The sequence below is a fragment of the Aplidium turbinatum genome, chromosome 17 (assembly GCF_918807975.1).
Source record: "Aplidium turbinatum chromosome 17, kaAplTurb1.1, whole genome shotgun sequence".
Taxonomy (NCBI): domain Eukaryota; kingdom Metazoa; phylum Chordata; class Ascidiacea; order Aplousobranchia; family Polyclinidae; genus Aplidium; species Aplidium turbinatum.
This window is the reverse complement of record NC_137488.1, coordinates 2,581,235-2,593,587: the sequence shown is the minus strand read 5'-3', so window position 1 is coordinate 2,593,587 and position 12,353 is coordinate 2,581,235. Positions and strand designations below refer to the sequence as shown.

At 37.7% G+C, this 12,353-nt stretch overlaps 1 protein-coding gene across 1 annotated transcript in view; it reads right to left on the bottom strand.

Annotated features, from left to right (window-relative positions):
• LOC145786860 (sodium channel protein type 5 subunit alpha-like) overlaps window positions 1-12,353 on the bottom strand; it is a 61,575-nt gene that overhangs the window by 26,998 nt on the left and 22,224 nt on the right. The window contains exons 4-11 of the mRNA XM_082598600.1: window positions 6,877-7,088; window positions 5,865-5,993; window positions 5,370-5,482; window positions 4,038-5,106; window positions 3,168-3,312; window positions 2,015-2,158; window positions 1,668-1,706; window positions 575-879 (exon numbers count right to left, since the gene is read on the bottom strand). Of these exons, the coding sequence (XP_082454726.1) occupies window positions 575-879; window positions 1,668-1,706; window positions 2,015-2,158; window positions 3,168-3,312; window positions 4,038-5,106; window positions 5,370-5,482; window positions 5,865-5,993; window positions 6,877-7,088 (2,156 nt within the window). The remainder of the gene's footprint in view (window positions 1-574; window positions 880-1,667; window positions 1,707-2,014; window positions 2,159-3,167; window positions 3,313-4,037; window positions 5,107-5,369; window positions 5,483-5,864; window positions 5,994-6,876; window positions 7,089-12,353) is intronic.

Genomic DNA, 12,353 nt, shown 5'->3' with positions numbered 1-12,353 from the left:
CAAACATTTAGTAAAACTGTTTATACGAGCCCGACAGAAAAAGCGATCCCCTGCGTCAGTCGCGTTACTAACGAGCTGTTAGCTTTAAATTTGTAAGGCGCAAGCGACGACAGACGGTGTGGCATAATCAGATGATTGAGATGTCGCAGAGGAAGCAATCAGCTGTTTGTCAAACAATAATGAAATAGTCGACGATTGTCCACAACTTTCCTTGGGGGTATTAATGACGTTGGATGACGTAACAGTTGAAGAATACGTCAATATAGAGTTCTAACAACAGGCAACAGGCCAGTCATGGTTTATCTGCCACACGTCAATCAATTGAACGCACTCTTTGAGAGAATAAATCTTGAGTTGTGGTGCAAATGTCAAACGATTGGCCAATAAAAACGTGTCTAAATATTCCACTAATCTATAATTCATGATAGTTGCACCACAGTTTGGTCAGACACCAACTTGGCGTCGTCTAATGGCAACCTGGTGTATGGCCGAACTTATATTGTCCCTAGTTGGGAAGTTATGAACTTAAGATCGACATAATATGATTGTACATTAAAGTATGAAAACTAAATACTTCGAGCGGTTTCTTTGGAATCGATGATGTAAATCCTCTCGTCTCACTTCGTTGCATTCATCTTCATCATCGCTAAATAGATTCTCAACATCCATGGAAGACGATTTTACTCCGTGACCTCTGTGACGTAATTTTCTTCTTTTGTGACTCATACTTCCACGAGACACCCCGCCGATGGAAGGAGGTCCAAGAGATGTTGTGATGAGTCCCATTCTTCCTTCATTTTGTACTGATGATGCTCCACTTTCATCCGACTGGGTGTGATCTTCTTCCATGCAACTATCGCTGCTGTGATCTATTTCTCTCTTCAACAAAACGTATCAATGTAACCCATAAAGTAAAATTATAAATGTAACTTAAAAACATTATTTTCAAAGAACTCGAAATCAAATCGACGATTTTCTAACAAAGAAAGCTTCGTGTCTTCATATCCGTGTGTAAAACCTCTCTGCTTTGCACTGTTGGTGTGACATAGTAGTTCCACATCGTTAGTTCAGAGGAACAAAAAAAGATAATGACAAAGCCGTAATACCAACAAAGCCGTGATGCTATTGCAGCATCATCAATGGAGCCTAACAGAGACTGTTCGGATGCTATTTGCTCCTACATTTATACCAACAACCAACTCTAGGGAAATGATGATAGGTTAACATGAATATACTGTGCATATTCTGGTGTTAGCCTGCTAATACTTTCTCGATACGTTATCGAACGACAATTTATCGAAAAGGACTTCAAGGTTTATCAAAACTAAATTTTATCAAACCGACTGTTACCAGAAAGAACTGACAACAAACGTAATAATGGATCATTTATTACACGAAACGCTACCTCGGTTAACAACTGCGGGTTGACAAACTATCGCGGTGCCAACATAACTTTATAGAAGTAACGCTTCAATAGATCTAAAAGTTGTGCTGCCACAATGACATTTAATTCAATAAGTTAAACATTTCATGGAAAGGTCAGTCATCGTAAGTAAATGTTTATGTTTCTTAAGTGGCGTTTGGGAAAAAATTCAATTGCTCTTCGTGTTTGCGAGGTTGTAATTTCTGTTGTTTAGGAAGAGACAGAAATTGCCAAAAATATTCACCTCTAGTTCTCTTTCCTCCTCTTCTCTCGCTTTCGCTTCCTAAAAATGAGAAATTGCAATGGTATGGTGGTTGTGAAAACCTTCAAGCAAATGTGCACGAATATTCGCGTTCATTTGCTACGAATAGTCGCGTTCATTTGCAACGAATATTCGCGTTCATTTCGCATCTCAGAGATTGTACCTATAAGGATCTTTGTTTCAATAAAATGAATAGGCTACAAAGTTATTTTATTTTGGATTTCATATGCAAAAAAAATCTGTCAGTGATCGATTTCAGATAGAAACACCAAAATAAACAATTTCATGAGAATCGCAAAAACAAAAGCGTACAATAAACAGAACCGTACGTCTTCTTCTTCGTCCACTGCGGCTTGTTGCTCTTCGTATGCCATGTAGACCACAGCCAAGATAAGGTTCACCAGGTAGTAAGAGCCAAGGAAGACGACCACCATGTAAAATACAGCGTATCCTGGCCCAGCAGTATGGAGAGTCTGTACGAACATATTGAAGTTTAGAAGTTTTCATGAAGTGTCAGGTCTTGTAAATTAAATGAACTCTGAATGCAATAGATCCGGGTCAGCACACAATGGTCAATGGCCTGGTACCGGTTTCCAAAGCGTTTGTTATCGCAGAAAAGAAATAATTGTTCTTTTTATAGAAATTTTGATCCAAACATATGAAATTTGCACGCAACAATGTTTGTTACGTTCTTTTTTGCTTCATTCGTCTGCTGTACTTTGATGAATCACAAAGGGTGATGGGGCCTACCACCCGGAGGAAAACGGCTGCCACCTCTTGAGTAGATTATGTGAGTTCGTTATTCGTTAAACTAAGGTGGCAACAAAATAAACCCTGGTCCCTCGAGGATCAACGAAAACGAATCAAATAATAACAATTTTCGAATCTACTGACACAAGAGCTACACTTTCAGCTTTCATATCAAGATGAAGGAAAACTTCGAAAACTAGAATCTATATTTTAAGAATACACATTTGTATTGGATGAAAAGTTCAAATCGATCGCGCTTTCTTGGTTGCTTTGCTTTCTAGGTGATTGATGGCTGATGATCAAATGTATTTTTTGATAACTCTAGCTTCGGGAGCAATTTTTTAATAAATCTGTTTTTAGGACCAGTTGTCCATATTATTTTTATGGACAAGGCTAATTTGAAGCTGTCGTTGCTTTTCACTATTGACGTACGAAGTATCGACAGCTTTTGGAAAGTTAACGTGAAAACTTTGGTAGAAGGATAACTTTGTTACAGCAGACTCTCACAGTAAAGTGATGACCAGGATTGGTATAATAATTTAAACAAAATCATTCTTTAGACTTAGAATAACTTCATTGCATGAAAATAAATATGTTAAAAATCTTATGAAAAATCACACGTGGTTGTTGGATGAAAAAAACATTAATTCGTCACAACCACAATGTATGCAATGCACAATGCACATGTGTATCTTTTGTTGATTTCTATGATTAAATTAAATCATTTCTTACCAGATAATACAAACGGCTCCAAGCATCCAACGCAACAAGGCGAAATGAGGTCAGAAACGCGAAAAAGAAGTTATCAAAGCTAGTGTATCCAAAGTCCGGGTTCGATCCCGCCTCGAGGCACTTGTACCCAAGTGGACAGTTGTTGCTACAGGGAAAAAATATTAAGTCACTAAAATTGGATTTCATAGCTTTTTCTACATCATTCAAATTATTTTCTGTCAAATTGCAAAATTATGCGATTGATTTCTTCGGTTATAACAGGCAATGAGTCAGTGGGCCAGAACTACAGCCCTCTCTGGTTATAAAATTGGCCAACTGACTCATCACCTGTTGTAACCGAAATGCCCCCTTTTAAGTTGTTATCCCCTGTGGCTGTACCCCCATTAATTTTGACGGCATGGCAGAGAAATAAAATCTTCAACAGACAACAATACAATGGAGCGGTATTGCTTTTATTACAAATGCTAAAGATTTCTTTGATTGATTATCTGTTATCAAAACCACACAAAAGTTTTTGAAACTAAATTTCCCACCGTAGACGCCCTTAGCAGACAGGGATACGTTTGTCCATGGAGATGGCATGCATCAAAGTGCTATTAGCATTGTAGCGGCTATTGCTTTTGGAAATACTTCATGTCCATAATAGCACTTGTATGCAGACTACTGAATGTTAGAAACTTTTCACAATGACAAATGACATTATTCTCTAACTATAAGAATCTAATTGTTCAAAATGTTACTAACGCTTTTTGAATGTGGATTCCCACGAATCTTTCAATTAAAAAAATGCGAAATATTTCTATGAATGTCACCAGATTATCCCGTGATTAAGAGCGAGTCCCGATAACACAGCAACAAAACAGAACTCACCTTTCCTTGCTGCAGTATAGAGGCTCTGCAGGAGGTCGGTTGGAGGACTCTACGTGGAAGAAGAGTCCATTCGTTGGCTCCGCTTTGCAGTGATTATCCTCATCAAGTATCCAGGAGTTTAATAAATCCCTTTGCTTTACAAGATCCAAACTCATTTCAGTGAAATAAACAAAAGAATCCAACGATTGAAAGTTGACGTCATCTTGATGCATCGATGACGTCAAGCGAAATAATATAAGAAATTGTCGTGTCGTCCACCTGGGAACGTTACGTCTTCCAAATGTCATCAGACGATCCCATGGAGACGCCACTGAGCCATTTGAACTCATGAGGATGCTGCTATTATGAAGGCACGATATATCAGCGGCGAGAAGGGTCACAAATGCATCACACATCCTGGATGATGCAGATCCATTATTGAGTGGATAAACTGATGAGCAATTCCACCCGCCAGGGTCAAAATCAATAAAATTTCTTGATACTCCGTTCTCAATTCGGTTTGCTACTCGCAAAAGTGAGGATAAAGATGAAATTCGGATACGAAATCTTTCCGTAACGAAACATGATTGGATGGGGAAGATCTCCGATTCTACATTGAAGGAAGAAATGTTAGTGAAGTTCAGTGCAAACTTAGTCTTGCTGATAATTATTTTCATTGTATCTACGTCAGACTGGCTCCAGATAGTAGAACCGTGCTCTGGAAGACGTTGTTGAGTCGCGCAATGAAAGTCATGTCTTTGCCTTGATGCAGAATAAAGAGGTGCCAGAACATACGAGTTATTATTCTCCGTTGTCAAGCTGTCTCCAATCAAGTTCACATCTTTCAGCATTGAGGAGTTAGTCCTGTATTCATGAAGATGTAAATCCGTGTCATTAAATTGACGAACAAACATGGAGTCTGGAGGAATCTCTAGCGCCCCGCTGATGAGGACACACTTCTGTCGCAAGTTCCCATGGAAGAGTTGATAACCAATCAATCCAAACACAGAAACACAGAAGGCTGTGAGCATAACAGCATCCTTCAACGCTTTTATCGAGCGAAGAAGCGCTTTCACGATCGCTCTCAAACCTGGAAAATAAAATCAAGTCTCGTAATAGGAAAGGCGCCCTCGCGCTTTGATTGTGTTCTATTGAAAGTGACCTAATAGAAAAGCCAATCAATGACTATTCGAAGATCAGCTTCAAGATTCTTCCAACAAACCAATGACAAAGTTCTTTGAAAAGACAAGAATTAGAAGCAAGGCTCATAAACGATATCTAGCGATATTTTTTCTCAACAAATAAACTAAAAATGGAGAATTAAATTAATTAGAAACATCAGAAACATCTCACCAGGAACAATGGACATTGTTTTAAGAGCTCGTAGCACGCGAAAGGCCCTGAGAACAGCAACCTTTGTGAATGTTCCTTCTGAAATTAATGCTTTCAGAACAGCTGTGATAATCCTGAAATGACACAATCAAATGAAACCATGTCTGCTAACACACCCCACAGCTCGCACACCCCACAGCGCATTCAAATAGTGTTACAGCAAAAAAAACAAAGAGAATCAAAGTAGCCTACCTATTTCATTTTAACTTTGCAGAGCTCGTTGGAAACTGTGGTAAAAAAAGTGAACCTATTTTTTTCTGATCGTGCAAACTACAGTTGTATCTTTTCTTAATTGCATCGGCTTTACTTTCTTCAAGCTGTTGTCACTCATTAGATTTTGTATTTTACAGCCGGGGAGTAAATGATTGCATAAGCTCGCTTATTGTACGGACACATCATCTTGAGCTGTTCAAAACACAGTGATCACTGATCAACAACTGTTTATTTGGTACTCACGCGGAAACTATCACAATGAAGTCCAACCAATTCCAAGGATCTCGCAGATACGAAAACCGATGGAGAACAAAACCTCTCGCAATTATCTTCACTGACGCTTCGGCTAAGTAGATGGCGGTAAAAACGTATCTGCAACATTCACGATCATTTTGCAAATTGTGGCAACATTATCATAAATTGAACAAGCGCTATTCATGGTTCAAATACAACCAACTGGCACAACACCAACACTGCCAGGTGCAATTTTCTTCTCTAATCGCTGCTGATGATCAAACAAATGCACAACTTTACATAAAAAGAACTCTATGAACATAAAATCGCAGACATAAACGAAGTCAGAATAATTCTATTGACTGCCGGTTTTCAAAATCAGAAGTAACACCAGACAGCAAGATAAAGTTTTCTGCTAGAAGATAAAAATTTTCAGCAATAATGAATTGATTGTTTAACAAATCAATAAACTTTTCAATAAATAGTTTCATCAGTTGACACCGGTTCTTCACTTTAGTGTCGTGGTGGGTTGCGTAACATACATACTGTACTGCATGCACTCAATTATAGACAACAAAATTGGTCGTTTTTTACATTAATTCAACGTCTGTAGACGCAGTCTTATTTATAAAGGCTCAGAATCAGCTGAGAAACATCGTACGCTATCTGCTGTCAACAAATGAGAACACCGCAAGGCCCGAGCCGCAAGAACCCTAGCCAACCATCCTTCCCGTGTCCATCCTGCAGCAGAAGCTTCACCGCATAGATAGGCCTCATCATCAGTCATCTCCGCACTCATGTACACTGACCATAACCTACACTAAAGCTTGGTTCAGTCTCACTGGCCATCTTCGGCGAACATCAACATCATTATCCCCGCGGCCATGTTCTCATTTTTCGTATTCCTAATAGCAAAGTAGGTCATACTTTTAATTGTACAAACATGCTTCACGTACGTTACGAAACGTTTTTGACAAAACAGGAGGTTTTATCACAGAATTCAGAGAAATTAAATACTCACTCTAAATAATCGTCTATCCATTTTGGGGGTTCTACTAAAACCAAACAGGCGCAGTTGCACAAGATGATAAACGTAATAAAATGGGCGAACCAGGGAGTAATAAATAAGTTGACAACCGCAGAGCGGATCTTGCTGTTTTGGTCAAACAGAAACAAAGATTTTGATTTGCTGAATCGGAATATTGTCCCTTGCTTGTTCGTCACAATGTAGGTCTGGAAAATATAAGAAGATGTAAAAGCGTTAGAACTAATTTCTAGAGATGAAATGAAGAGAATATCTTCTCAGACAGCAAGTTCCATTCATTTTACATTGATTCAACGTCTGCAAACGTATGAGTATAACTTACTGTTCTCGTATGTCATGTTAGTGTTTACGCAGCAGACACTTTGCTCTATATCCAGTTATAAAATTTCGACTCTTTTTATGTTTAATTGATAAATCTGTGTTCAGTGTTGCCAACTTATATTGGGACTTATTCATTCAACTGGTTGATTCTAAATTGGACTTTAGATTTTATTTTTATCAATTAAAATAATTTGATGACGTAGTCACTCCCTTATTCTAAAACTTCTTTTATACATGTAACATATAGGTTGTATGACTTTGCACAGAAATATGAGAACACAATTGAACAGCTTAATCGAAATAACTTGTCCCATCTGTGATGTATGCTACAGCAACTTAAGTCAAAAATTGTCATAGCAAACAACAACCAAACCTAAGGAACCTTCAACTTTCCACATCCAACAACCTTTAGAGTTACGTTTTGTTATTTTGCTTTCCATTTCTAAAAGGAATTGCTTCAAGACAAATCTATTAAGAAATATCTAAAACTAAGACACAGAAGTGGATCTATAGTTATCAACGAACGTTGATTACAAGGTATGTAAACAAATGAAGATTCCACGAGCGAGTTACCTCTTCGGCAAACTGCTCGCCAAACATTGAGGTAATTCCCCCAATTAGATCCACGGTTCGAGTGAGAACCTCGCTGCCTGTCCACTTTCGTCGACGTCTTTCTAAGAACCTTTGAAACTGGCTAGCTCGCGGAGAAGGCTCTTTATAATGAGGGCACGCGCAAGCACGATCCTTCGAGAGAGCATTCCCAGAATCTTTTGCGTGCTCAGTTATCATCCTTTTCTTTGCATGTGCCGTTCGTCTCTGTCTTGCACCAGACTTACTGGACGTGGAGGGTTTCATCATACCTGAGGCTCTTTGTTTAGCAGGAGCTATCTTGCGCTTACTGCTTTCAAAGACACATTCCTTGGTTACAAAGCATTGTTCAATGGTGGTGGTAAGAAATGATTGGGAAACTGTTACGTATTGCCAGGTTACTCAATTCATCAAACACAAACTTTTACACATTGTTTTGTAGATGCAACATCTAGAGAAAACCATAAATAATCTGAAGAAATCGTAGATTTAAACAAGCAATATGAAGTGGAAAGCACAAGAACATGCTTTGCTTTGTCAATCACCAACTTTTCTGTCAAAGTTTTCGCTATTAAGCCTTTCACATTTCCTGTATGTTATTGTTGTTGTTGTTTGGTTGTCAAGTCTGTTGCTCTAATATCATCGTTTGTGCCAAGAGACATTACTTTGATAAAACCCGTGAGAGACAAACCAAACAACCTCAGCATTAACAACAATCATTTTAACAAAAACCAACAAATTGACTAAAATCAACACAGACTTAACATTTATCCTTGTGATATGATGCCAGTGACCGTCACAAGATAAACCATTCATTTCTTCATTCACAAGAGTTGTTAAGACAACTTTTTAGAAGTCTTAACTACTGTCAATCAACAGAGTAGAACTCTTTCGCTTTGTGACGTGACATTGCGCACACAACATATTTCCCATATCCGACAACAGAATACACAGCTAGCGATTCTGGGACGAAGTTTTTAATTGTAAAAAATTATTTAAAGCAAAGTGAAATGCTTCATAAAGAAAAAGAACACTTCGACATCGTGTGGAGATCGTAATCGGTGAGATCTCTTCGTGAGCCAAATGCTGAGCTCATGGATCTCGCCATCATACCCGTTGCCACGCAATTTGTTGGAGTGGGTTTAGTTCATATTTTTTATTGGAAAATTGTAGAAAAATGCAATTCAGCGTCTGCCACAACTACTGTGCAGTAATATACGATATCGGCCCTCAAGAAATGACCAATTTAATTTATTGCGTGGCCTTAGCCGCACTAGTAAGCCACGAATACATGGCTTCAATCACGCTTCAATACAAGGCGCTTGCCATAATTACTATTATTAGTAACTGAGTAACTAATGTGGCATTGTGGAGTTCAAAATCACTTCACTCTACGTTTCAAATGCTAACACTGAGTTGGGTTTATTAATTATAAAAGTTGTAAATAAGACTTGAGTAGTACTAATCTACTTTTACTAGAAAATACATGTTAGTAAGACAATTAAAATACTTGCACCAAACACAGGCAAGGCACAACAATACAACACTACAACAGGGTTGAGCATTATAACAATATATTTTACACATTTACAAATTAATAGTTTTAACAGTCGAACGTTAAATATAGTGCTATAAAGCTCAACCCTGTTGTATTCTTGTATCTTGCCTGTCTTTGATACAAAAAAGCAAACTCTCTCCCGAAACTAAATTAGGATACTTATATGTTTGTACGCTACTCGCACCGCCTCTTTAAATCAGCTGATTTTACGATGGAGGCTAACGTTTAGGTAAAACCTTGAACATAGAATTGCCTGATTGTTGAGAATAAAGACTTTGTTGAAAATAAAGCCTTCTTGTTCACAATAACTGTTTAGGTATAAACCCAGCGCCTTTTAATTGCTGTCAATAAATTTCTTGTTTGTTTCATCCGATCTCTTTCCAGGCCACTGCGGCTTTAACAGAATGCTTTCTTTCACAATGTTTCACTACTAATTAAACAATGCAAAGTTTAAGAAATAACGGAGAAAATTTTAATTAAAATAATTAATTAAAGCAAAGATTCGCCTTAATTCCAACTAGCAAAAGTTGCAGTGACAATCAGCAAAGAAGCTGCGAGAAGCCTGTGGGAGCAAAACGTGTAATTCCTCAAATGTGCTCTATCTGCTCGAAAGATAAGACCACTGGTAATTGGTGGAAAGCAGGGCGATAGGAACTTTGCGACATCTCTCCATTCTAACGTTGGAACGATGTTATCAAAACCAGCAGCGGAAGATAAGCCGTCATGATGCAGACTTTTGAACAAATTTGATTAATACGAAACGCTTACGTGACAGTGGAATCACAAAATAAAAGATTCTATCCGAATTTATTCAACTTGAACAGAAACTGACATTTATTTCATCTTTGCATCGCGATAAACAACAACCAAGACACGACAAACCTACAACAGATGACGAGGAAAGGTCATTCAATCTCGGTCAAGTTAAAAAATCAACTTGTACCTGCGTTCACCACTCAAGTTCTTATGTTTGCATTACAACAACGGATACTTAGCATACTATTTAGCGTTCATTTACAAATTATAGTGAAATGCTAATGTCAAAGAGGCAAAACCATTAACACAGTTTTTTACTTTTGTGTTCTATCCGTCATATCACTGCATCAATCTGTAATGATATTTTGAAATTCAATATGTCATGCGATTCAATGGACTAGTGATCTTAACTCTTCTGAGTGATAAAACGATGAACTTTGTTAATTTTTTGTGAATATCCGGCACACAGAAGCTTGTTGGAAGTGTCACTTTGTACCAGACAGCCAAGTCCGTCATGCTTTTGATGTAAAAATGCAAAACAAATAAGTTACAAAATATTTTTGAACCAAATGTTTTATTGCAATTCAACTATCGCGTTACAAGGGGCTTTCTTATTTATCGGCATCTTGATCAACAACACAAGCAATTCTGAGCCAAATGAACAGATCAATGAGAAAATTGTGTTAATCTCATTTGTCAGCTCATGCGTTGTTCAAATTACATTGAGCTTGATATCATTTCAATTAATTATGAGGAAAGAACAAAATTAGTAAAACTAATAAGAAAATAAAAAACATGTCCTTTCATGACGCTATATAATCGATAAGGGTTGGTGTGTAGTTTAGTAATTGCATGGGATTATAGGATTAAAATGCCAAGGCAGTGCCACCCTCCAGTAAACGAGTGGGTTTCATGAATGTTATACTGCCCGGAAAATTTATTCCCCAGCTCACAACTTACTAACACACCAATTAGTGCAAGAGTGTCCAAACTTTTTCTCAGGCGGGCCAGATTGATCAAAAAGCTGCTGGTAAAAAAGCTCCAGAGAAAAATGTAGCTGTCGATTTCGCAGAGCGTGTGAGCTGGAGCGTCATCAGGGTTCAAGTAGAAAGAAGTGAATAGCAATAAGTCCTTTATATTTGCGACAGCATCACGAAAGCAGTTGTTGAATTTGCTGCCAAGAAAATGAACGAAAAATGCTTGTCTCTACCACTCATCACCATTCTCTCAGGCAATAATAGTTGATTTTGCAATTATGACGCAACAATGATTCTAATTTTCTCGCCTGGATTTGTGACAAAACACTGTCTCCACTGTTTTTCCACAAAATGCAAGTTGCATTTGAATTTTTATGATTTCTATGTGTCTGGGAGCCCAAGGGTAACACATTGTGCAACAACAGGTGCGGGCAATACGAAAACGTCTCGCTGGCCAGAATTTGGCCCGCGGGCCGGACTTTAGACACTCCTTAGTTAGTGCAATGGTTCTCAATTTAGCTGACGTCACACTTGCAAAAATTGACAGCATCAATCTCTTTAGACTGAGAAATAGTTGTTTTGGCAAAAAAGCACTTCGCATCCTAAATACGTCGCTGCATCGCTTGTGCTTTCAGATTTGCATAATATTCATTTAGCAACAAAAGTTTTATTCCCAGTACATTGATTCACAGAATGTGCATTAGATCCCGCAACGTGAAACTATGCAAATGTAATTAGTATGGATGAAAATAAATGCTTTGAATTATTGTCTTCAGAACATATTTAGTTTATTTCTAAAATTTTAAACAACAATTCAAGTCTAGTAAAAAAATTCTTATTTTATTCTGCGTTCTTTTCGGGAATATTTGCTATCACGTATGGAAACTTTAATTAGAAGTCTATTGCAAATGTGTGGTGTGAACAATAATTGCTTGCAAATGAACTCGATAGCCTTAACTATGTTACCGCTATACCGTTGCATTCATAATTGTTTGTTTATGGCAAATTCATCTTTGCAAATTCATTTGTTAAACTGTTCATTTTTCTTTATTTGTTTTACCTGGTATGAAATTACAACCAAATTAATCTGAATTTTCCAAAATACAACAGCACACCTGTGGAGCTTGTGCAGCACTCCAAGGTGCCAAAGAAAGACAAACTAATCAGGAACAATTTAATGGCAAGGCAGAAACAATTATTCAAAGAACATAGGCTATAATGGGTGTAATTGGATTAATGATTTATCTGTGGCC